This window comes from Lottia gigantea (genome assembly GCF_000327385.1).
Source record: "Lottia gigantea unplaced genomic scaffold LOTGIsca_21, whole genome shotgun sequence".
NCBI classification, from domain to species: Eukaryota; Metazoa; Mollusca; class Gastropoda; family Lottiidae; genus Lottia; species Lottia gigantea.
Window position 1 is genome coordinate 3,244,192 of NW_008708458.1, and position 26,424 is coordinate 3,270,615.

The 26,424-nt window shown below is 32.9% G+C and overlaps 1 protein-coding gene across 1 annotated transcript; it reads right to left on the reverse strand.

Moving 5' to 3' along the window:
- Positions 1-1,253: 1,253 nt before the first annotated feature.
- On the reverse strand, positions 1,254-19,404 carry LOTGIDRAFT_115306 (hypothetical protein; the record flags this gene model as incomplete). Its single annotated transcript, XM_009054257.1, has 21 exons — positions 1,254-1,389; positions 2,317-2,429; positions 2,705-2,778; positions 3,094-3,235; positions 5,777-5,883; positions 6,589-6,661; positions 7,325-7,379; positions 8,100-8,179; positions 8,851-8,962; positions 9,375-9,484; positions 9,697-9,850; positions 10,548-10,597; positions 11,093-11,164; positions 14,386-14,506; positions 14,833-14,879; positions 15,446-15,529; positions 15,896-15,986; positions 17,128-17,412; positions 17,606-17,651; positions 18,361-18,499; positions 19,237-19,404. Coding segments are annotated over 21 exons (2,259 nt in total), but the record flags the coding sequence as incomplete, so codon positions are not given.
- Positions 19,405-26,424: the final 7,020 nt, after the last annotated feature.

Consider the following 26,424-nt stretch of genomic DNA (forward strand, 5'->3'; position numbering starts at 1 on the left):
TACCAGCAATAGTTGTTTATTTAATCTTCAATTAATCTTTTTAATTCATTTACTTTACTTCAATTATTTTACTTAATCAGCCTGTATGTTATTTTAAGAATTATATACCTCTTATTGTACCTGTTAAAATTTAATGTAATGTATCAATAAACTATTTATCTCTTGTGTGTTCTTAATAATAAGCATTAATGTATATATAGTTTGCCCATCACTTCTTCTCATTATGTGCCTGAGGACGACGGGGGAAACACGTCGAAACGTTGCATAAAACTTTAACCAGTGATTGTTGTTCCATAAAGCTGTGTCTATATATCGTACTCACAATTGCTAAATGCCATTCAAAGACTTTAGCTGGACAATGTAATTAAATAAGTGAAATAAGAAATTTTCCTTGTGTTTTCTGTAAAATGGACTATAATAGATACAATTTCAACTGAGTTTTCACAGCATTAGACAAATTCTTTGGCACAAAATGAACAGCAGTTTAGTTTATAGTTATTATGCATAAACAAAAGAAGTATTGAGAGTCTTATACTTTTGTTTCAGTGATATGGAAAGGAAACAGAAAATAAAGACAAAGCAAACTGTATAGAGTTTAGAACTGAATTCTCAATACAGAAGCATCTGAAAATTAACTTGTTTATCAGGCCTATAACAAAACAGTGATATTTTCAAATACACTTGAATCATCTTCCAAGAAAATTAAAAACTGCTGCTTCATCCTCAATGTTTTTTGGGGCAAGACTGACACTTGAAAATCTTCACAGAAAAAGGTTATAAAAACATAATCCAAATATGAAAATTAAATCCTGAACGACTGGCTTTGCTTTATCAAATATTGTTCAATTTAAGTGACTTTCTTGCCTCAAGCAGAACAGATAGACTCTTAAGACATCAACGAGAATTCAAGACTTTCAGTTTCAGATGACTTACACAGCCCTTCAATGTGATTAACCACCCATCTTGCAATGGGAAGAAATGACTTTGTACATGCTTCTTGCAAAATTGTCCAAATTTCTATTCGGGTAACATTCTTGCTCTGACAGCAAAAAAATGGTAACAGAATTGAAGACTTTCAGATGAAGTCAGCAGCACATCATAGTGATCTAGAGAACCTCTTGACTTCCAATCCAAGAGGACAGACTTTGGGAAAATTGCACTTTTTTCACACTAAAAATAACACTTTTGTTCGATTGTTATCGTTCAGCATCGCTAATGCCACTAAGTTTATATCACAATATAATGTATCCATGTTATCCATGTACTGCAGTACCATTTTCTAGACCACGCAACTGTTTTAACACTGTTTCTACTAATTTTTTCTTGTCTCTTTCGTTCTTTTTTAACGCTGTAAACAAATTATTTTTCTTCTTATCTGCATTGTTTAATCTGAAAAAGAAAAACAATGTAAAAACCAGTCAGCAGTTTATTATTTTTTTTAAGAATCATAACTTACTTTCTAAGAATCATAACTTTCTTTCTAAGAATCATAACTTTCTTTAACTTACTTTCTAAGAATCATAACTTACTTTCTAAGAATCATATCTTACTTTCTTAGAATTATAACTTACTTTCAAAGAATCATAACTTTCTAAGAATCATAACTTTCTTTAACTTACTTTCTAAGAATCATAACTTACTTTCTTAGAATCATAACTTTCTTTAACTTTCTTTCTAAGAATCATATCTTACTTTCTTAGAATCATAACTTACTTTCAAAGAATCATAACTTTCTTTAACTTACTTTCTAAGAATCATATCTTACTTTCTTAGAATCACATCTTACTTTCTTAGAATCATATCTTACTTTCTTAGAATCATAACTTTCTTTAACTTACTCTCTAAGAATCATAACTTTCTTTCTAAGAATCATATCTTACTTTCTTAGAATCATATCTTACTTTCTTAGAATCATAACTTTCTTTAACTTACTCTCTAAGAATCATATCTTACTTTCTTAGAATCATATATTACTTTCTTAGAATCATAACTTACTTTCAAAGAATTAAGCTTACTTTCTAAGAACTTACTTTAAGAATCATATGAAATGAAATGAATTGAGTTTTACGTCTTACTTTTCTGCACCATGTGGGCTCATGAAAATGGGCAAAGCCATGCAGGATGCAATGAGGGAAATTTTGCCAGGACAGCAGCATTAGCGGTCTTTAACGTGCACAACCTGTAGTACACGGGGCCTCTGTTTATTGCTTCATTCGAATGACTAGACGCCTTTCCCATATCTGCCCCTCTTACCTGTTTAAGAATCATAACTTACTCTACAGATAATAACCTACTTTTCTAAGAAAGATAACTTACTTTTCTAAGAGATTAATAGCTGTATATCGAGGTACTCTGATATATTTCGAATGTTGTTTACCATAATCAGCTAGATACATCGACCAGTCCCAATTTATAAACAGATCTAGTAACTATAACAGACAAGAATAATTTAATAAAGTATGAGAGGGACAATTCAGTTCTTTGTTTTTATAATTTTGACATTCAAATGCAGATAATTTTAGACACACATGGATTTGAAGGCTCAAATTTCGACGGTGAGCTGTGAACAACAATACTGAGTGGCTAAGCTGAATAAATCCTGTTTCTGTGACTAAAGTATGATTGGTTAAAAAAATGGTGCACCTTTCCCTTAAAATCCACATTACTATCTGGGCATAACAAAAGGGAAAAATTGAAATCTTACTTGTCTCAGATCAGCAAAAGCCAGTTTTAAAGTTCCATCACTAGATCCAGGTACTGGCTCTGAATCAGCAAACTCTGAAATTATATAAACAATACCTTCAAAATTTTTTTTTTACATGGAATACTTGTTTCTGGGAGCCCCAAGGCTCTAGAATTCTTTAGCACAAAACAGTAGCATTCACCTTCTCTTTTTCGACTGTCAAGGTATTAACATTCACAGCCAGTAGCACATGCAGCCTAGGCTTATCTTTAACATGCATACAAACTGTAGTACACAGAGCCTCTGTTTATTGTCCTGTGTATTGAACAAACCAGTTGCTTTTTCCATATCCAACCTGCATCACTGACAGGAGAAATTGAAGTATTAGAATTGTAATAATGAAGACAAACCTTCACATTGTATTAAATCTAAATTAAATTGTTGTAATGCCCCCATTGTCATCTGTTTCACATCATTATCAACTAAAAACTCCATTAATTTAGCTGCTATATGTTGACAAGCTGACATACACGCTGTTCTTGCTACTTTTTCCTAAAATTAAATTAGACTTATCCTGAAATTCCAGTTCTGAATAAACACATTCAAGTTTCACCTTACTGGAGCAGTACCAGTCTTCAAAATTAACCCTTGGACCCAGTTCAACAAAAAATCTTGGGATAAGAATTTGTCTTAAGTTTAAAATCTTATATTGAGAAATGCCATACTTACGACAAAATTGATCGTAAGAATTTTAGTTGAACAAGGCCCTGATTCACAGAAACTTAACTTTGAACGATTTTAACATTCTGTTCATCTGATTGGTCAATCACTAAAATTACTTTAATTCTAGTTATTAACCAATTAAAATGCAAAATTTCCTAAAATTCTGGATTTTTAAAGTTAAGATTTTGAGAATAGGCCCCAAATGACAATTCCTTATTCTCAAAAAATAGTACTACCCTAGATAAAACAATTTGTCAGCGGAAATGAAATTGTAACATACAAAAACCTTTCGAGTCATAAGCCAAAAGAATTAGAAAAAAAATGCAACAATTGCTCAAGACAACGATTTAAATATTAGTCAAGTGAAGGAGGTCTTGTTAAAGGGATCTTAAGTGTAATCTATTTTAGTCGGTGCTGAGCTATCATGCATTATGGGTGTATTTCTAGTGGCTTGATCAAGGCAATGCAAATATTATTTATCATAAAAGTAAAAGGCTAAAAGGGAGAGATAACTCTTCATGCCTGAAAATGAAATGTTAGTATTAAAAATTAAAAGAAACATTAAAAGAAATGGCAATCCTATCTCATGCTTTTCAACGCAAACAAAAGACGGTTAGAAAAGCAATACCAGTCATTTAAACAAAAACAAAATCTAAACACAATCTTAATTGACAATTTATAACATATCTTCTCAGCTGCTGAGGTCCATTCAAGTGATAAATATTTTGCTGAACGGAGAAAGATCTCTATAACAGTATAGGGTTTGTCATTAATTTCATGAAATGAAATGAGCCAAGATTTTCAATGCGAACAACTTAACGAAGTCAGATATGAAATCTTTGAACAAATTACAATTGATCAGAACAGTAATTCTGTATAACTTGAAATTAAACGAGGGTTTACTGCCAGAAGCATCCAAACTCTATAATTCAAAGATCTTTGATTGGTTAACATTACTGCATCAAAAATTGGTATCTAATTCTCAAAAACCTAACAAAAGATGATTTTAGTGATCCAGTTATCTGATTGGTCAATCACTAAAATTTATCTAAATTGAGTTTTATTATCCAATCAGATTATTGTTTTTTCTAAAAATCTGGATTTTATGTTTTACATTTTTGAGAATATGGCCTCAGATATCTTAAAAACATATAGTTAGAAGTGTCAGATATTTTTGGCATCAGACCCCAAATAATTAATTATCAAAAAATACAAATAAAATATAACCTAAGGTAGGGAAGTTGGCAGGCTTCATGCCATTACTCACTGTATACAAATAGTCTGTACTCACAGTATCGCCTGCAACGTCATCTCTCGTGTAAAAATATCGCTTACAAAATAAAATTCATAAATCAGCCTTTGTAAGCTCAGATTCATAGCGAAGACAAATTTAAGGCATGGAAATATTGCTTACAAAATAGAATTTACAAATCAGCCGAAGTTAACTCCTTTCTGCATGTCAGATTCGTAACATGAAAGAATTTAAGGCCTAAAGCTTATAACATCAAAATCACATTTTAGCTTAAAATGTAACTTCAAAAGGTCATAGCACATGAAAATTGCTTACAAAAAATTAATTATTCTTAAACAAAAATAACACAATCAGGTTGTTGAAGATTTCATACATAAGGTCATGGCAAAGCACCAAATTTCTGTGTAAAATTTGAGACTAAGCAGTAAAGCATGAAATGTGCAAATGAAAAAGAAAGTATAAACCAAGGAAAACATAAAGTCATATATAACTGATACAACACAAAATTAAAGGAATACTACCTCTTAGGATGACCAAAAAATTGAAAATTTTAAACTGAATTTAAACAGATCCCTCTATAATCCAATAAATTCATTAAACTATGTATCGTTTTATATAGAGATTCTATTCTAATCATGGTACTTGGTAAGTCTAACTGATGAATGAATACACTTATTGATCAAGTTTGAGACTAAATTTTATGTCCATTCTAAGAGGAAGTAATCCTTTAAACTTGGAATAAAATCTGGACAAAATTAAGGAAGCCTTTAAGGTTGTGTATCTTCAAATCACCGATGTGATGAAAAATATTTGAAAGTTTTCTTGTTTTCCTCATTTTAGTTGTAATTACTATTCAATTGAAAAAAAATTCCAAAACATTGTCTTTTTACAAGCTTAACACACTTAATTAGGAATTTGATTGAGAGTAAAAGTATCAAGCAACAAATTAATATTCAATGATACATAGAAATGAAATCAATGGAGTTTTTTCATCCTACTTTTCGGAATGGAATATAGAGAAAGATGAGTGAATGAAAGAGCCTATTGCAAAATAATTATCCTTCTGCTGTCACAAATCCTGACAACAAGGGAAAAGAAATATTAAACTTTGAACTTACAGGTAAGTTAGTGAAGGACATAAAGGTACTCTGTAGGAAGGCAATTAGATCCATGATATATCCACTGGAATGACCGCGTGATTCAGTTATCGTCCAATCATACGTGGCTGTAAATAAAAATATAAATGAGTAAAAAGCTCATCCAAGGGAACATTTCCAAACAGAGGTTTAAGCTTAATCATATATGGAATAGAGAGGGGTAGTATAAGCGAAACCTGCTCTCCAATCCTTTTCATAATGGATATCTTTGAATGTTTACATTAGCTATTGTTTTGTCCATTGGACTGATGCAAGTTTGTGTGGCGTTTATATCACAATAAATGCCATTGCCTTATCACAAAAACATTAGGCGTATTAATTTTAATCGTTTTTCATTGACGTCATTGTATAAAATAGATTGTTTCCAATGTAAACAACCATGTCGGTAGTCTCAAACATTGAAACGTAAAGTAATACACCCTACTTATATTCATACTAAAGTCTTTGTATCAAAATTAGAATGTCTTGAACACGTAAATATCGGCAATAAACTGTTACCCCTTTTTTTTTCAACAAATCTAAATGTCTACCTTTTTTCTCCAAAATATGTGTCAGAATGCACAAAATCAATTCATTTTTTCTAAACTTTGCTAAGACGCTCTATGAGAGGCTTGCGACTATGACACCACCACAGAGTAGCCAAAATTTGAATTTAGCCTCAGCAGTCCCCCCATTGAACCAGTCTGCCCCCTATTTGTATCCCCAGTCTCGGAAGGCTTGCGCTGCCACTGCATTCGTTGTCTATCAAATAATATATTAAAACTTTTACCTACCGAGTTCTAAAAATTCATCTATTTTTAGATTAAGTTGATGATAAATATGTTGTTCAGCATCATTTCTTGCATCCTGAATAGATGAGAGATATTATTAGATATACTGGAGGGTAACAAGGTTTGTAAACAATAAACAGAAGTCACCCCAAATTGCAGAAATTTTATGGCATATATAAACTTTGATTAACTCATTTCTTTACCTTGATAACTAAATTGCATCTCAATATTACATTCACAAAAAAATGAAATGAATGGAGTTTTACATCCTACTTTTCTGCACCATGTGGGCTAATGAAGATGGGCAACGCCATGCAGGGTGCATTGAAGGAAATTTTGCCAGGACAGCGGCATTAGCCTGCTCTTTTTCAATTTCCAACTGTCGAGGGATCTTTAACGTGCACAGTCTGTAGCACACGGGGCCCGGTTTATTGTCCCATCTGAACGACTAGACGCTTTTTCCATGTCAGCCCCTCTTACCTTCATCACTGACAGGGGGAAACCGGGTATTACATTCACAAGGTACTTTTAATATTTGCTATTGTGGGCCTATAATCTTCATGTAATTTCTATCAAATCAACTGTTTTATCATGTGGTCACTAGAAAGCTATACCCCAGTATAGTATAAAATAATTCTCACAAGGTAAATTCTATGTATTATGCTAATTTGGGCAAATAAAAATTGCTGTGATCTGGGTTATTATAATATCTTAATTTGCGGTGAAAAAATGAAATTACCTTAAACATAGATGTTCCATGCAACCTCGACACATGTACACTGTCTTTTTCTGCCCTGAAATAGATAAATGGTCATTAACACAACATTGTGTAGTCTTCACCAATAGGTATTTTACCAAAAAAGGATAAATCTTAGAGATTCTATCTTGATTATGTAGGCAATTACAATTCCAAATCTTTCTCAAGCTTCAGTTATCTGGGAAAACATCTTGCTACTAGCGGTTTATGGATATTAGGGTATTTAATCAACTTTGACATCCACTCTGGATATTGGCAGTTTGTACTTTCTGTATCCAACAAGGATTAATCTTATAAATTCTGCTATGATTAAGTAAATAACAACAGTTTAAAATCAATGTTAAAATAAATTTATCTGAAAAAAAAAATTCTACTGGCTATCTATAGATATCAGGGTATTCAATTGATTTAGACATCTAAGCTGGATACTGGCAGTTTAAAGGAAAGAAATAGTCCTTCCATCCTACATATATTGTTTAACTGAAATTCTGAATTCTAAAGATATTAGGCTATTTAATAGATTTTGACATCCAGACTGGATACTGGCAGATAATTGAAAAAAAAATGATCGTACAATGTTACACATCTCTTCTGAATTCTGAATTCAATAAAATGAAAAACAAAAGCATTGAAATTTTTCTATAGCATAAGGGGGGTATTTAAAAGATTTGACATTCATGCTGGATATTGGCAGGTAAATAAAAGAATCGACTGAACATTAATCTGGTATTTTGAAATAATGATTATGTAGACTTACCCTGTTATACTAGATATGTATTCTTCTAATAACGAACATGATTTCTCTAGGTAGTTCATATTAATAGATATTTGGATCAACTGAAACATAGTATGAAATATACTTTGAATCAATAATATCAAATTCCTTTCATTTACACTGACTTTATTGCAGTATCTACATAAAATATGTATATCACAGGCAGACTATCCTGTTTTGATTACCCAATAAGGTGCAAAAATGGTCATTTATTCCACTATAACCACTCTTATCTCTATTTCATATATACTATAAGCTTGTCACAAGTATTTTTACTATCATGAAAATACTATGAATTGAACTTGATTTAGAAACTAACCCACTTTTTCATCCAATCAACATTATCTTAATTTTCTATTTAATGGCTTACTTAAAGAATAGAAATGACTTGGAAAAATACCAGTTTGTCTCACATGTCCATAATCTATTCATAGTCAGTTCAATAAGAAGAGAATTACCATACAGAATTGCAATGAGTGGTCGATCAAGAAAGGTCAAAAAGTCTATCTTTGTTTATCCAGACTATACGTACATGGACATTTATGATTGGTTAAAACTCCTTATTATATGCACCAATAAACATAATGATATGATTAAGAATACATGATAATTCATTAGAAACACTAATTAATCAAATAGTTTGCTTAATTTGACACTAAAAAATAAGGAAAATCATCTTTTATTGTTAACAATGTAACAATGGACTATTACAAAACTGACTTGCTATACATACCTGTAAGAGTCCGAAGTTAGGACGTTTAATCAACTGAGATAAGCAGCCACCTAGTGTTTTCGTTAATAAATTATTGGTTGATTTTCTAATCATATCATCTATTTCTGTATGGCTATAAAATCAATAATCATTAAATACAACATTCCTGTAATTTATCTCAATATTTTCCCTAACACTTCCATTTCTATAATACTTGGATAAAAGTACAAAGATCTGAGCATGTATTTTCAAAACGATCTTAGCGCTAAAATGTCCTAGAATCAATGAGAATCAAGGAGATAAGGACTTAGGACATTCTAGCGCTAAGATCGTTTCCAGAAGATGTGGCCTGAATTACAAAATGAGAAAGTTCACAATCAGAACTGAGTAAGTATTTTCTAATGAAAAGTGGTATTAGGTGTCTAGAAAAGTAAGAATAATCTTCCTGGCTCCAAACCTGCTCAATGGTTCACAAAAAAAGGAAGGTAAAAACAAAAACCTGACTTGATTAACTCTGAGAATAAAGAGAAAGAAGAGGAACAAACCTGAGATGTAAATCTGCTGAGAATTTTAAACAGGCGTTGATGTATTCTTTAACTTGGTTGAATACACTAGGTACAAACTGAGAGTATGGAAACCGTCTTGGAAATGGTTCCTGTAATAGTAAATTTGAAATTATGAACGTCTCAATGCAAACAACAAGTTAACCTATTGAGCCTATTAATGTTTGTTATCTACCAATGAAATGAAGTTTGAATCCTGTCTGTCTGAGTAACCAATAAAATAAAATAAATCTGCCATTTCATCTAAAGCCTTGCCCAGAGGAATGGTTTGGAACTATTGCCATTTTGTCAATATTTAACTTACAGATTCTAACTGTTTGTCTACATATGGTAACTGTGATGTTATTAAACTGAACTCTTCAATTGTAGAAACACTAATAGGTGTATAGTTATCTTCTTGAAATATTTCATTAAAAACATCTATCCATTGGTCAGATAAAATTTCACTATAACGATCTCTGAAAATAACAAAATGACATTTAAAATTATGTATCAAAGAGTATTAAGACCAAATAGCCTATACAGTGTCTAAAAAAAAAAACAGAACACAACTTTATGGTATACTACTCCTTAGTTTTATTACACACTATGTTTCAACAATCTACATTGTCATCATCAGGTGAAGTGAGGAAATATGGTGGTTGGTTTGTAGATGACAAGTTACCGTTCGCTTCCAGCGGATGCTGATATCGCAAACTAAGGAAATATGGTACAAGAAGTTATATATACACACAAAAATAACAATAGCAACAATTAATTAGGGATTATTAGGAGTGGCAGTAAACAATGGGGTGACAATAAGCAACTAAAGTGGGGGATTATCTTGGTTGATTATGATGACTAATTAAGCTTAATTAAACTTAATGTCGTTAAAGGATTAGTACTTTAAAAAGATCAAAAACATAAGAGTTCATCCCATGCTATATTTCTCATCAGCACAGCTTAGTTTCATTTTAACAATATTTATTTCTCAAAATTATACATTATGTACATTTGCAAATATATAAATCTGACCGATTCAGAAACAAGCGGGGCTTATATAAATCCGTCTCGGCTGTATAACATTACAAATTATTATGCAAATATGAATAAATATTACAGTATAACACATATAGTATAGATGGTAGCTTAGTTTGATAATGTGTCTGAACTTACCTCATTTCTAACAAAAGTTCTAAAAGTCTGCCTACACTAAAACCATACCCCTGCAATATCAATACATTAATAATAGTGATATTTGCCTTCATTATTCAAATTATCTAGCTTGAGTCCAAGTCCAAATACGTTAATGAATTGATCTTAACTAAAATAAGCAATGTGGTGAGAGTCTTGACTTACTCAACTTTTAAAACACCTAATGCCTCTCTGCAAATGGGTTTGTCAAGGTTAGTGACAACTTAGCTAATATTATTAATAATATCATAATAGTGTATGCATACATTCAGGCACTATGTCAATTCCCCTTTTGCTGTAAAATAACACAACTCTTGTCAACCGAGCATCCCCTCTGGAGGGTGCACATACCTCCCTCCCTAAGTAATATAATAAGCTATATATTCAACCAGCCACCCATTCCATCACCTTTTTCTGTACAATAACTCAGTTCTTGTAACCTAAGTAAATCTTTCCGACAGTCCATATTGCTAATACAAATAATAACATAATAATTTACACCCATACCTTCCCGTACAATAACTCACCTTCAAGGTGTGGCAAAATAAAACTATTAATTTTTTAATCTCTAAAATTAATGTGGACATTCTACAGGATTGCTGAAAAACAGAAACAAAAGTCTTAAATAACTTACATAATCACACATAAAAGACTTAGTATTCACTCACAGAAAACAAAGATTAAGCCAAATTAGGATTAGAAATAAAATAAATAAGCCAGAGATAAAATAATAATCAAAATAAAACAGAGTCTATAGTAAGTAAATAAAACATTAATATATTCATTCAAATATAAAAACAAAGATAGTTTAAAGTAATACAACTGAATTATTGTAAGAGAAAAATAAAAAAAACACATTTGACTGCATCATTGAACCAATAACATTTAATCAAATATCAATTAAAATTCATGCATTAGGCAATGAGATGCAAAATCTTCTATTCTTATAATACTTAATCATAGACACAGTAGACACTGAAAAGATATTTCTTTTACATATTGTTATATTTTGATACTGGCTCATGCAACACAATTTACTAATATAAGATCCAATTCCATATATTTTGTATGGAATATAAGGTTAGCTGGTAATATACAAGGTAAATGAACCTTCTTATTCAAATATTCAGGGGAAGAAAGGGCAGCTCTGGATATTCAGGACCCCACTTTGATGCTAAACTGATCGTGAGAATAACATTGCGGAAAACTAAACTTTTGTAATCATATAAGGTAGTTTGTTCTCTCACTCTGCAAATGTTAGCATTTAACATCAAAGTTATTGATAATATCAAAGAGGTGGATATTGGATATACATTATAAAATACAAACTTTCAATGGTTTTAAACAAAGGTTAAAAGGTATTTTGACATGCAGGGTAAGGAAAGGTATAGCATATATATTGATCATTAGGGATTGGCTAGTCACAATGCACATTGATAATATTATGGGCAGTTAATTTATTTTAAGTTCGTCATTATATCATCTTCATCATTATGTCTTTGTAAATGTAATAGATAAAGTAATCACCCTTTTTTATTATTAGATTTTCTCCATAAAAGTCAAAAGTTTGTTTGTCCATTGAAATCACTGATTCCCATTCTAATTTTTTTTTAACCAAATTGGGCTCCAGTAAAAAATTTTAATACACTTTCCAGTAAGAATGAACAAGTCAATTAAATTAATAGCCCAAATATCAACATAAAATATACATACACATTAACATGCACATATCATTCTTTTGAGATACAGTAAACAATTCAAGTTAAAAGTTGAATTAAATTATAACATGCTGGTTTTACAGAGAAATATCATTGTTTTATACATGCATGGCTGGTTTTAATTTGACAAGCAATAAGAGACCCTCTTAATTTTACAAATAAGCTCTTCCAATCAGTACATAAAGTTTTGTATTGAGAGAAAGTATGCATGTGTGGAGGAGTTCAATAGAAGTTAAGGGGTGTCAAATAGATGACTTGCAAATTATAACCAGACTTGTACATGCACATGATGAAATTAGTTTTAATATTGAGAAATTGATTAGAGTTAGATTGATTGATTAGAGTTAGATTGATTGATTAGAGTTTCAGAAATAAATTAGTTTTTCGGATATTGGCATGATGTATTGTGACAACATAGAATTAGCTTGATTTAGTAACAGGGCTGTAGATGCCATTCTTTGTTTTTGGGTTTTTTTCAACAAGTCAAATACATGTTGTTCATGATTTAAGATAAGTCTATAATACAAATTCTACAAAAATCTTATAATCATATTCTTTTGTGAGAAAAATTTTGATCCGAGGATATTTTGTGAATATATTAAAAAGAAGGGAGCTGTTGACTCTCTCACAGGTTTCTCATGTTAAGAACATTGTGGCTTAATTTGATAAAATGTAAATAATTTAAATCAAGACAAGAAAAGTGTCAAAATAAACAATCTAAAAATACTCTTATGACAAACGTCTGATTTTGGCGCTCAGTTTGACAAGAAATATGAATGGTAAATATAGTAAAATCAACAGCCCTGTTTAACAGTGAATCTTTATATATAGATACAGTCCTATCCTAATAATATATCTGATACATGATCTTAGTTATACCTCATATGACCTATTCCCCATCGTACCCAATACTAATCTGGCCTAGATCGGGAAAATAATTTACAAATGAAATCATACAAAAATCAATGATACAACAAATAGTAAACGATTAAAAACATAAAAAATTACAACAGAAAATTTTAAAAAGTAAAAGCAAAGCTGACAAATTTGACATTGTTCGTAATTTCGTTACGAAATCTTGTGTTTACATGAACAAACTAAACTGAACAGAACAGAAATTCAACAGTAACTTTGTTTCTACCTACTTCTTCACTTATTATTGTTATTTCTACCTTCAAAGGGAAATAAAATACTGTTGTGAACCAAGGAGTATAAATGATTTCAAGGCAGTACTTCGAAAATTTCATGAGAAAAAAATCATAATTTTGTGATGGAATACATGATAAAGATAAAGTGATCGATTTTGGGAGAAAATGTTTTTCAAATTTAATTTTGTGATAGGATACATAACAAATTTTAAACAGGAAAGCATGAAAAAGACAGAATAAAGGTCTAACTTGAATTGTGCTTAAGGTAAAGAATATATCAAGTGTCTGAGAAAATGGAAAAAAGCAATGAAGGACTGAATCATTTGGCAAACAATTTAAGGAAAAATTTTAGGAAATTTTTTAAATCAAAAATATTTTGTTTTTCTTACTAATTCATCAAACTGAAAATATAAATTGGGTGAAAAAAAGGAAAAAATAAATATTACTATATCAATGAAGAAAATAATCTATATGTTCTAAAACCATGCAAATATAAAACTGTATATATTGACTATATCTAGTTCTGTAAAATTCCAAATGACAAATAAATTACATATAACAATGTTCCTTTTAAAAAATACTTTTAGAAAATAAATTTTGAATGGTGCTGATTTTTAAAGAAATAGTTCAAAATGATACCATAGATCCCAAAATGTGAATAATGAAACCATCAAAAGATAATTTGATTTATGTGGAAAGAAAGAAGTAGCCATTTTACAAGGATATCAGACTTTATACGCTGACTAAGATCAGAACCCATGACTTGCATTTGTTCGATGTTATCTAGCCAATGATATTCTATGATTCTGTTATATTATTCTATATATTGTTAAGAGCACAATTTGATACTTATTATACAGTCAAATAAACATCTCTGAAATGCATTTCCTGATCTAACAGAATATTCTACTAATATACTAGACTCTTCAGTTTGGGAGGTAGGAAAATACTTACTGCACTGGCACGTAACGTGGCAACCATTTTCTCTACAGCCTTTTCCCATAATTCATCTATATAGGCTCGATTAACCAGTCCCTGACTAGTGTGGTAGATATGATCTTCAACAACAAAAAAACTGGAAAAAATACATAACAAACGATTGTGTGAAAATATTCCATTTTTTTTATTAGCTTTTAATTTTAATATGGCCATTTCTGTAAGGGTCTAATGACAGCCCTCTTGAATTTTCGTCACATTAATTTTAGATGACATCTGCTTTAACCAATCAAATTTCTACCCTCTCCAGCACTGGAATTTTTTGTTATCAGGTTAGGTCAAAAGGTTAATTTGATGAAGCCTTTCAAAGCATTTCCAAAAACTTTCCAGGTCCAGTCTGTTTTCACAGACCACTCAGAAACCTTGTATATTTCATTTTTTTAAACCATCAATCTTCTTACTTACCCAACAATATCATGGAAATATTTTTGAAATGCATCAATACTTTCATGCTGTAAAATAAAGACAATTAGAGAATTTAAAAAAATAATAATTAATCTACATTCTGTTAAAAATGGTCTTTCCTTTAAATCAGCATAATGTTTCCTTAAATGGTCCTTGCTAACCTGTTGAAGTTTCAGAGCTATCAAAAGTCGTTTTTGTCACCCGATTCGATTAGTTTTGATTTTCTAGTACGATTAGGTACGATTTGCAGTGGCCCACAAATGCGATACCAGCGATTAGGCAAAATGGCTGACTGCACTATCAACAAAAGCTCTGTAAATCACAACTCCAGTAACGGAACATAATTTTATGGTATAATACTCCTGAGTTCTTTGTACACAATTACTGAAAAGAGAAACATGCTCTCACACGTTTTTCAATAATTACTTGGATATATCGTCTTGATAGAGATTCTATTCTTTAGTCATGGTACCTGGTAATTCCAGTTGATGATTACCGGTATATACTATTATTGACCAAGTTTGAGATGACCATCCAGATGTAGAAATATTGTTATATAATATGATTTGACTGGCAGTCAATGCTTTTCAATCAGAATAATATCACTACTCACCATATTAGAGGGAGGTTGTAAAGACAATCTAGCCTGTTTCCATCTCTGAGTTCGATAATAATTTTCAAATTTTTCTCGATCACCCTAAAATGTTTAATAGCACAATTGGAAATTAACACAACATTACTGGCATGGTTACATCGAACAACAGGTGGTAGGGGAAGGGTCTTGAAGCACAATACTTGAAGCATTTAAAATTTACATGACATTATTTGCTTGTCTATGTCAAACAAATGGTGGATGTGGGTTCTTATCTCGGTCATAGTGTGAAAGTCTGGTGACCTTGAATAAGTCATCTTTCTTCATCATTCCAGTAGACCTGGCTGTAAATGGGTACAGATAATACAAGAAAGATAAAAGTCAAGAGGTTTGGTCAAGGGCCAGCAGATATAATAACATAGTTAAGAGTCTCACTGAAGCTATACAACAGCAGTAAGACTGAATACTCACCAGAACGGAGTAAATATGTAAACATCTATACACAGGACTAAAATCTATCAAATCTTGGGCACTTAATTCCTGCAAATAATACAAGACATCTCTAAAAAACAACATGTCTCAGGTTTTATTTTAATATTTTATTGTAAGATATGGTATGAAACATTGTCCTGGTCTGTCGTGTTCAGTAGGTTTGTTTACTTTCCTCATTCATTCTGCCTCAAGTCTTATTGGAATGTTCAGCACCATTTATTCATACTCTACCTCAAAAAGACATTTTGGCAGCATCAACTGAGCTGTGCTCTTGTCAATTAGACATGAGCTGACTATAAAAGCACACCGTCAAATCTAGCATGTATTTAAGAATAGGTGTTAAAATAAAGTACCAAAAAATATTTTCACTGTTACAATAGTACTCAATACAACAACTGTGGAGCCATATAGAAATATTAAAACAGAACCTAAAAAAACATGATGTTGTTAATCACGAGTTTGAAGCTATGCGATCTTCAAACCTGAAGATCACATAGCATAACATGCTTTTTTTAGGTTCTGTTTTAATATTTCTAAAGTACCTTTGAGTCAAGTCTCTTATTAATTCTCTGGTACCCACTGACAAATGAAAATTAACATCAAAATAAATAAAACAATGACAAACCTCTTCATCTCCCGAATCATCTCGAATTGGTTCAGGAACATGATCTATTTCACCAGTGAAAGGATTAGGAGGGGGTGGGGCACGTTTCTTTTTTAACTTCTTCTTTGCTATAGATGGATCCATATTGTTCTGTTCCGCAGCCTGAAATATGGAACAAAGATATGGATAAGAAATGTTTTATCATGACATTTGAATACTCTTCCATAAATCTATAAATTATACCAGCTTTAAAAATGTGAATCTGCATTATGTCTCATACCCCTTAGCTTTCAATAAAGGGATTTAAAGAGGTTTTCCACTAAAACTTAGCATTTTATGACTTCACTACTGCAAAGGCAAAATAATTTTGAAATAGACATCAAAAAACAATTATTAGTTTCAGTGGAATCGCACAAACCTCTGATGTTTGACTGAAAATTGAAATGCTGGAAATCAATGCTACCAGTGCTCCAAAATAACAAAATGTTTAGAAAAACCTCTTTACAATCCCTTTAAACCCCAAATTTTAGTGGGTAGGATTTGGAAACTGTCACTAATGTACTTAATTTATCAGACCGATTCAGTGTATTATACAAGAACAAGAAACTTGAACCTTTGTCGTCTCTGCAATAAACTGCATACTTTGCTGAATATTGGCAATTCAAACCTGACAATCAGACTACTTACATGTTTCATAGCAACTTCTCCAATCTTTGCTGAATTCTTCCGAATACTCTCCAGAAAGTCTTTTAATTCTGACATGGAAGCCACTTTAATTTGTTCTCGAAGTTTAGGTATTGCATTTGACATAGTTTGTGAAAACCAATGGGTCATAACTCGTGGAAGATAAGTATGTTCTAATTGTTCTAGGGTCTTTAGGGCAGGATAATATCTACAATAACAATATAAATATCAAATTACAATATCAAACTAGACTCTATTGTATTCACATACATCACTTATTCCTGCAATAGGTACAGCCTAAGCCTGTGAATCTAGATCGACCGCCCCAATGCCGTTACTAAAGGGTATGACAAGGTTTGTCTAATCAATGCCAAGGTTACAGCTTCAACCCGTTACTTTACCTTTTATGCTTCATTTGTTCTTGTAATTTACCGTACATCTCAAGCACTGAAAGATAAAGGCAATCGTAAGAACAGAGCCCTGGTAACATGTATGTTTCACAACTCATCTGGTATTCTAGGGCTTGTTTGAATTATGTACACTTTCTGATCTGATTGTATCTCATGATGTTGACCTATATAGTAGTGGCAGGTGTCGAATGCAAAGCGGACCAGGCTTAATCTTTATTAAACACTTGATGGTACTTCTAATGAAAGAGTCCACTTCTATACAACTTTTACTCTCGATTTTGCCATACTTTGGACAAGGTTTCTATTAATGGAACAAATTGTGACAAGATGTATGTTCTCAATGATTTCTTCTAGAAAAGTGGAACGAAATAACACTTAAAAGGATAGTGGAGGGTTGATTTTAGTCTTGAATATATATGAATAGTCTTCAGTACTAGTAATGTACGAAAATAAGATAATTCTTTTAAAATTACTTCAAACAAGAAATTTTACTCACAGTCACTATTCTATATTATGTCTTTTCTATATATCTCACAGAGTGTCTTAAGTCGTCATTTATACATGATCAAATGCTGATACTTCTGAACACACAAGGATTCGAATGCTCCACTTTCGACGGTGAGCTGTTAACACTATTACTGAATGGTTCAATATGAATGGTTCGAAAAAAAATGGCGTATCTGCCCCTATAAAGGAAATGAACTTTCTTTTCAAACTTCCTTTTTCCAATAAGTTAAACACCCTACCTGGAAGTGATAAAGACAGGTTATCTATAGCAGTTGTAATGTTTTTCTGTACTTGTCGACATCGTACGAGTTCATCACCACGTTTTAATAACAGTTGACAGGATTTCTGTAACTCTTTATCCACACCACCAATATCATCCTAAATACAGAGAAAAACCCTTCATATTTCAAAACTTATAGTTACCTATCAATATTCCCATCACAACTTTCAAACAAACTTTGGTAGAATGAATGATACATGAAATGGAACGAAGGCTTCATATGATATGCATATTTTGTGATTAGTGACATCATCAAACACTTTTTTTTATGGAATTGCAGAAACATCTGATTGAAAATATCAGTGTCCCCGATACACATAGAAAACCTCTTTACAATCCTTTTTTACGACCTTTTCTTGCGTCTGATTGTGGTAACGCCACAAAGTGAGCAAAGAATGATATTTTTTCAAAACATTGATATTGGCTTACCCTTTTTTGATTTCTGATTGTTGAAGGAAGTAGCGTATGGGGATGGGTCATTGGGCCATGGCCTCCCCCTTGAGCCTGTAACAGGTCTAATTTGAAGTGAAAATTAAGCCCACTACATGCTCAAATTTCATCTAAGGCCATCTAAAATCCATTGGCTTCAAGGGGCTTTGGACATGTGAGCCTTGCCTTGGAAAGAAACCGTGCATTGTTGGTCCCCTCCTCAGGCATTTTCTAGATATGCCCCTGCTTGAAGGATCTTAAATGTGTAATTCATATCTGACACAGAGCCTCAGTTTATTAAAAATGCAACATCAAATAATCAGATAACACCTCTGCTTAGCAATTATGTGTGCTTCAATCAACAAGCAAAAACTTGACTTTTTTTCAAGCTATTGAAACCACAGACCTTTAATTTAGCTGCATCACCACTGACTTGTTGTAACTCTCTGATAGAATCTATAAATCCCTGATAATGATAATTACACATTCGTTCAATTTCTTTATCATGGCCTTTTATTCGTGTATCAAGTTTATCCAGAAACTTTTCTAACTCAGCCCCATCGTAAACAGCTCTGAAAATATATAAATAACAAAAAACTATCAAAGTTTGACTATTACCTAAGGTCTGACAAACTTTTCCTCTTAAAGCCACTAGAAAGATGTTTCTATGGTGATGTATCTATTTGTGTCAGTGATTCAGGCTAATTTTGCTCACTGTTTGCTTTATTCTAGCATCATTTCCATAATTGAAATGTACACCATTAATGGAACAGTTGCGACATTTTTGGGGGTTGATTTTTAGTCTTGAATATATGTAAATAGTCTTCACAAGTATGATTTACGGAAATAGCATAATTATTTTAAAAATACTTCAAACTATCAAACTAGTAATTTTAATTTTACACACTATTTCTATAAATGTCTTTTCTATTTATCACAGAATATTTTAAAATGACGAGTCGTTATTTTAACATTCAAACGCGAATATTTCTAGACAAACATGGATTTGAAGGCTCAAATATCAACGGTGAACTTAGCTAAAAATTCCTGTTCCGAGGCTAAAGACAACAAAATGAAGCACTTGTCTGAATTTACTAAGACCAGTTTTACTATATGGACAAAATTTGTTACTAAGACAGAGTTCAAAAGGAAATGAAATGAGTTTGGAATTCTACTATCCTTTATTTGCACCTTTAGCCTTATGATAGCAAAAGCCTTTTTGAAATAGTATGGGCATGATGAAGGGCTAATAAAATCACTGAAGAAACTGAAGTCTGAAAGTGAAATAGAGAACAATGAATAGGCTGCTGTCCTTCTATAATGACACATTTTCTGTGTATTCTTAATAACAGGCTGCCTCTGTAGCACAGAGTTTGTGAATAACAAGGGTATTGGTTATTATATGTTTTCCATCTACCGGTGTCAAATGCAATGTTTTCATTTGATTTATCTGTTTTGCCTTAGGTGGAAAGGAGGTGTGACATTTTGGCCACTATTTCTTTACCGTAGTGTCGTTGCTAGGGGTCCTTCAGAAGTTTCAATTTCTGTAATAAGGTGGTCGTGCTGTGCACTAACAGCCTCCTGCCTGAGAGTATTGGCATCTTGTACTTTATCCCCTAATTTCTTCCAATCTCCAGGAAAACCTTTATTGGGTGTAGCTTCCGCCATCATCCCATATTACACGCATGCGCACTTACGCGCACCTTGCAGACGAAAAGCAGCCATTATTGTTGCCGCACTTTCGCACTAATAAATAAATTAGTAACGATAGAACACCTTTATATCATTGTTTAATGCTTAAATATTTTGAATTTAAAAATGTATTTTTTTTGCAAAGAGTTATAAATGTTCCATTCAGAAGTAATTTGTTACAGACTGAAAATGCCATAGAAAAAAAACACACACTTTTGATAGGAATAAATTATTTACTACATACGTCATCACCATTGGCTTTGGACTCACATAAAAGCCCTATTCAGTGGTATATTTAGGCGGAAAATTTTAGACCATGGCCCATTTTTTTTTAAATCGATTTCCTTAAGTTAACGAAAGAGCATGCCGAAAAGCCGGGGGATTTTAGATGGCCTGAATATTGAGCATTTAGAGGTCTTAATTGTCCAGTGGGCAACTCCCCACCCCCGTAACCTGGATTTCAAGTCACTGCCCCTTCTTCGTTGGTTAGTTGGTAGATTACAAGTTAACGTTCGCTTCCAGCGGATGCTAATATCGCAAATTAGGTAGTTGTTGGTAGTCGTAGTAGTTGGTAGTTGGATTGGTTCAAATTGGATGATTCTGTGTTGTTGGTTTGGTTGTTGATTCTTCGTTAGATCTGGTCGGATCGAATGACATGGCGGTGAAACTCGGCCCTGGATGGTGTGGCGTGAGTTACTCGATCTCCTTCATTCTTCCAAACTCGTTCTGATCATGGTAATTCTTGTTGATCAGTAGTCGAATGGGTTATAAACAATTATACTACCTCTAGCATGTCATCATCGCGCCTATCTTAAAGACACAACCGATTTTGTCAATAAAATAAAAAATCTTCGACTTCCTTCTAATGCTATTCTAATTTCTATCGACGTTTCTTCTATGTATGCCAATATCGATAACACTACTGGTTTAACGACAGTTCGTAAAGCTTTTAATAGAAACCCAGATCCAAACAGACCCGACGATGCAATTCTACAGCTTTTAGAGATTTGTCTTAGTCGAAACGATTTCACATTTAATGGTAAAACATATTAACAAACTTCAGGGACAGCTTCGGAAACTTCGGAAATGGTATTTGGCAACCTTCTGGCGAAGTCTGAATAGCTTGAAAATGAATTTTAATACATAATTTGTTATCATATGCTGTAGGTATTGGTCTGTCACTTACCTTCTTGCTCCCATTCACTGTGGTTGGTGAAATGTTTGAAGAAAGAAGGGTTACCATGGTTACTGTTGTCAGTGTATTTATAGGAGTTGGCAATGTCTATTTTCCATTTCTGATTTCCGTCTTGAACGAAGTATTCGGTTGGAGAGGAACCTTCTTGATTATTGGTGCATATTTCCTCAACTGTGTTCCAGTTGGTATCCTGATTATGTTTTTCAGGAAGAGGCGAGAACAATTAGTTGGCATACAGAAGACTGATTTTAAATCATTGTTGAACTGTGAAGTGTGCTGGAAGCCTGCTTTCTTGGTGGTTTCATTGAATTGTTTTATTAGGACCATTTTATTCACAACTCTAAATACGTTTTTTGTTGATATGATGAGAAGTCGCCATTTTGATGTTCAAGATGGTCCTTTTTTATTGTCTATCAATGGATTTGCAAGTATCGGAGGCAGAGTTTTACTAACTGTTATATCGTCATTTTTGAAATGCAAACGAATGACAATTTGGCCCCTATTCCTTTTCTTGTGTTCTGTGACAGTTTTGGCATTTGCATATTTCGAAACCTATAATCAGTTACTTGTAATTTGTATTTTGTTTGGACTTTTTTTGGGGCAACTGTGCTGTACTTTATCCTGCCATTGTCATGGATATTTCGGGACTGAAGATGTATTCAACTGCTCTAGGATACATCAATTTTATTGGTTGAGTTGCAGGAATGTTCGGTGGCCCGCTTGCAGGTGATATACATATTTTGAATTTCATTATTTGAACAGCAGCATGGGAATTGTGGAAAATTAGTGTTATGGTTTATACTCACTGCAATTAAATGTATAGGTTTCTAATTTTATATGATATTACTATAGCCTACTGGGACATTTGACATAATTTATTTTTCATTTCAGGTGCTATAAAAGATGCCACCAAATCATATAATATGGTATATTATTTATCTACTGGATTGGGTTTAATGTCCTGTGTTCTCATTATTCTTGTCACTCTTTTGAGAAAATATCAAGAGAGTACAACAACAAATGGATCAGACTAAAGTGGCCTCGGCCACGGTGGGTTCGTTTTGCCGCATTGCCCAACTTGCCGCATCGTGCCCAACTGTACGAAAACGACTTGTAAAACGAAACTAAAGGTTTTTGATAAAATCCGGAATGGCCATTTGTTTCACTTGAAACGAAATATTTCAATCTGTTGTCCCGCATCGATTTTCTTTTATTTATAATTTGGACCTGTTAAGGAAATTGAAACTATAGTTTCAAGACTCGTACTGTGCCTTTTTACAGAGGCATACTCTTCGCTATTATGGTGACAATACTGAGTTTTCAAAATATAACCCTCACCGCTCATGGTTTTAGATTCCGCAATACTTATTTTCCTGTGGATCCATCCTATGTCTGAACTGTCATTTTTTCTAAACAATCGCAGGTTCGTCTATTTTTGTCTCCAATTGCCGACTGTAGTGTGGAGCCAATCAACCCCAGCTTCTACCTTGTCCACCAGGACATTCTGGGACTTATCTAGAACCAGTGGGGGTTGAGCCATGCACTGCCGAATTATAGGGCACATCTAATACGAGAATTTTAAACTTTTCCTCGCTTGATAATTCTGATTTACTATTCAGAAGATTTTTACTTTCAGACATTTCAGTTGCCATTTTTTCTAGCACATGGGTAACGTTATAGGCGCGCGAACTTAGTTATGAGCAATATTTCATTTATTTAACTTGTCTTGTTTCGTTTTATGGATTTATGTATTTTGTATTGCGATTCTGATCGTTTGTACTTGTTATTTATTTTATTCCAGATTTTACCATTTTTTAACTGTAGTTTCGATTTCCCTAACAGGTCCAAATTATAAATAAAACAGATTAAAATATTCCGTTTCATGTGAAAAAAAATGGCCATTCCGGATTTTATCAGAAACCTTTAGTTTCGTTTAACAAGTCGTTTGTACTTGGTATTTATTTTATTCCAGATTTTACCATTTTTTAACTATAGTTTAGATTTCCCTAACAGGTCCAAATAATAAATAAAATAGATTAAAATATTCCGTTTCATGTGAAACAAATGGCCATTCCAGATTTCATCAGAAACCTTTAGTTTCGTTTAACAAGTGATTTTGTGCAGTTGGGCACGATGCGGCATGTTGGGCAATGCGGCAAAAAGAAACCACCGATGAAGACCAGCATACGAAACAAAATCTCTGAAAAGCCACAATACTTTTACTGTTAAAGTGAAGCTCAAAATTCAATGGAACATCCGATTTGAATCCGAGGGCTTGATCTTAAAGGCTGACTTCGAGGGCTGTCTTTTGTAGCTTCTATGTTTTTGATATATCATTAATGTGTATATGCATTTCGAAACAAGTTAATGCTTCGCTGATTTTACAATGTTCGTACCTTCACACTTGACACGTGGAGTCCAAGACTCACGACCGCGACAGTTAGCCGTTACTGCTAATCCGAACCCAGGGTTGCAATCATAGACGATCTCGCTCCTTCCTTTTCTGGTAACTTGTCCATTACCAAGAGAAGGCAATCTTCGACATAGACGCCAGTCTGTATATAGAAAAAATGAATACACCGCTAACAGATATGTTGTTAGAGAGAAAGTCGTAAAAATTACAAAAATCTGCGAATTCACAGTTCACATCTATTTTTACAGAATAAACGTTTCTTTACGACTTTTATTCTGGCAAGCTAGCTGCCATTCAATAAGATGTTAGTTGGCCGAAATTGTATAGCGTCTCCAAAGCCTTACGCAGACCAGATTGTCGAACATTAGCATCCCCCATTAGCGACAACAGGCCCGTAGACAGATTTGATTGTTCTGAGAGGCAATGATGTGTTTAGTTGCAGTGATGGAATTGGTCGGTTGTCAGAATTTTTTCAACACCCCCCCCCCCTCCCATCATATTAAAATCTTTAGGGGGTAATAAGGCGCTTTGTGGCCTCGCATAACAATTTCGAAATATTTTAAGTCGACCTATTCATTCAGACTATATTTTCCAACATGAAAAGAAATATTGCAGGGAAAACATAAGAGGAAATCATAAAAAATAAGGATTAATAATGGGAAGTCGGTGCTGCAATCAATCAACGATCCTTAAAGGCGTAATAGAAAGAAAAAGGTAATAAACGCCTGCTCTTACATATGGAAAAGTAACTAAGATAAGTATAAAATCTTACTTTTGGAACTGAAACTGCTAGTCGAGATTTCGATGATAGCTATGAAAGCTAGAACAATCAGTAAAATATGTCGTGGTGCCATCTTAGTTAACCGGTCTATTGAAGAATAGAATCGACGAAGTTGGTGAATGATTCTGGTAAAATTTGACCTGTTTATATACTTTATAAGGAGTATTTAATAAAAATACAAAAACTTAATAAACAATAAACAAAACTGCCAATAAGGAAAGTTATTCATTTTTGTGAATTCTGTTAATGAAGTGGACACGTCGTTCTCAACAGATGTCATCTCATCCCAGAGTTCATAGAAACAAACTTTTAATTAACTAAGACCTATATTATAAGGCAATAATATTGTGTATCCATCGCATATCAATCAACCTCTTTTTCTGAATGCAATGCCTAAAATCAAATTCATTAGAATTATTTTAAATGTATGTTTTTCCAGTTGGAGTGCCTGTCATGGCTGTTTCTGAAAAGCCTCCTGAACGATTTAGAAAGTTGTAATTTTCAGAGAGGCTGGCACCGCCACTGCATTATCGTAAATGTGGGCGTAGGCTATACAATATTAGTTAAATGTACGTTTTTGTAAGCACCAACTTAAAGTGATACTACGTCTTAGAATGAACATAAAATTAATTCTCAAGAATGGTCAATATGAGTATATATTTATCAGTGAACTTACCTGGTGTCATAAAGTTACAACAGAATCCCTGTCAAATCTGGAAAATTGGAAATTCATAAAACTTAGTAATTATTGAAAAAGGCTTAATCATAATATCAAGCGTTTTTCAATAGTTAATTGCATTTTTGTAAAGTTTTTTGGATTTATTGGATTATATAATATATGGATCCTGTTATGTTATTTATGACACCAGGTATATATACTGATGAATATATGCTCTTATTGTCCAAATTTAAAAAAATTAAATTTTATGTTTATTCTAAGACGTAGTATCCCTATAATATATACATGTGTATTTACGACAATTGAACTTTTATTCTCTTATCTAACTACACAATACCAAATTTAAACATGACAAAGGAGTAAACGGCTTCTCACTTTCTCTCTCCGATGCATGTTAGATTTAACGGGACAGGTTTGCCATTTCCGTGGGTTGATTTGGATCTTGAAATATTTTGTCTTCAGAATTAAGGTGCGAAAAGATGAGGAGGTGTCCGGTGTGGGATTGTCGATACAGCAGAAAATAGAAGAAACGACTCACATCCGCACTGTGTCCCGAACCGTACCTCGTGTGCTCACTTCTTCTATTTCCGTTTGTATCGATTATTCCACACCGTAGGCTACACCGAATAGGGCACTTTTCTAGTCTAGTCATGAGTTTCGCCGACCGACTGCGGACACACGAGATGCCATTATGTCGATAATCACGTGCGGATCATGTAATCGAATCCTCTCTAACCTAGTTATGAGATTTTTGCCCGAAAATCTTGCTTTCGGGGCTTCGAGGAAGACCCCCTTTGGCTCCACCACTGTCGTGTATAATGAAATACATCGAGT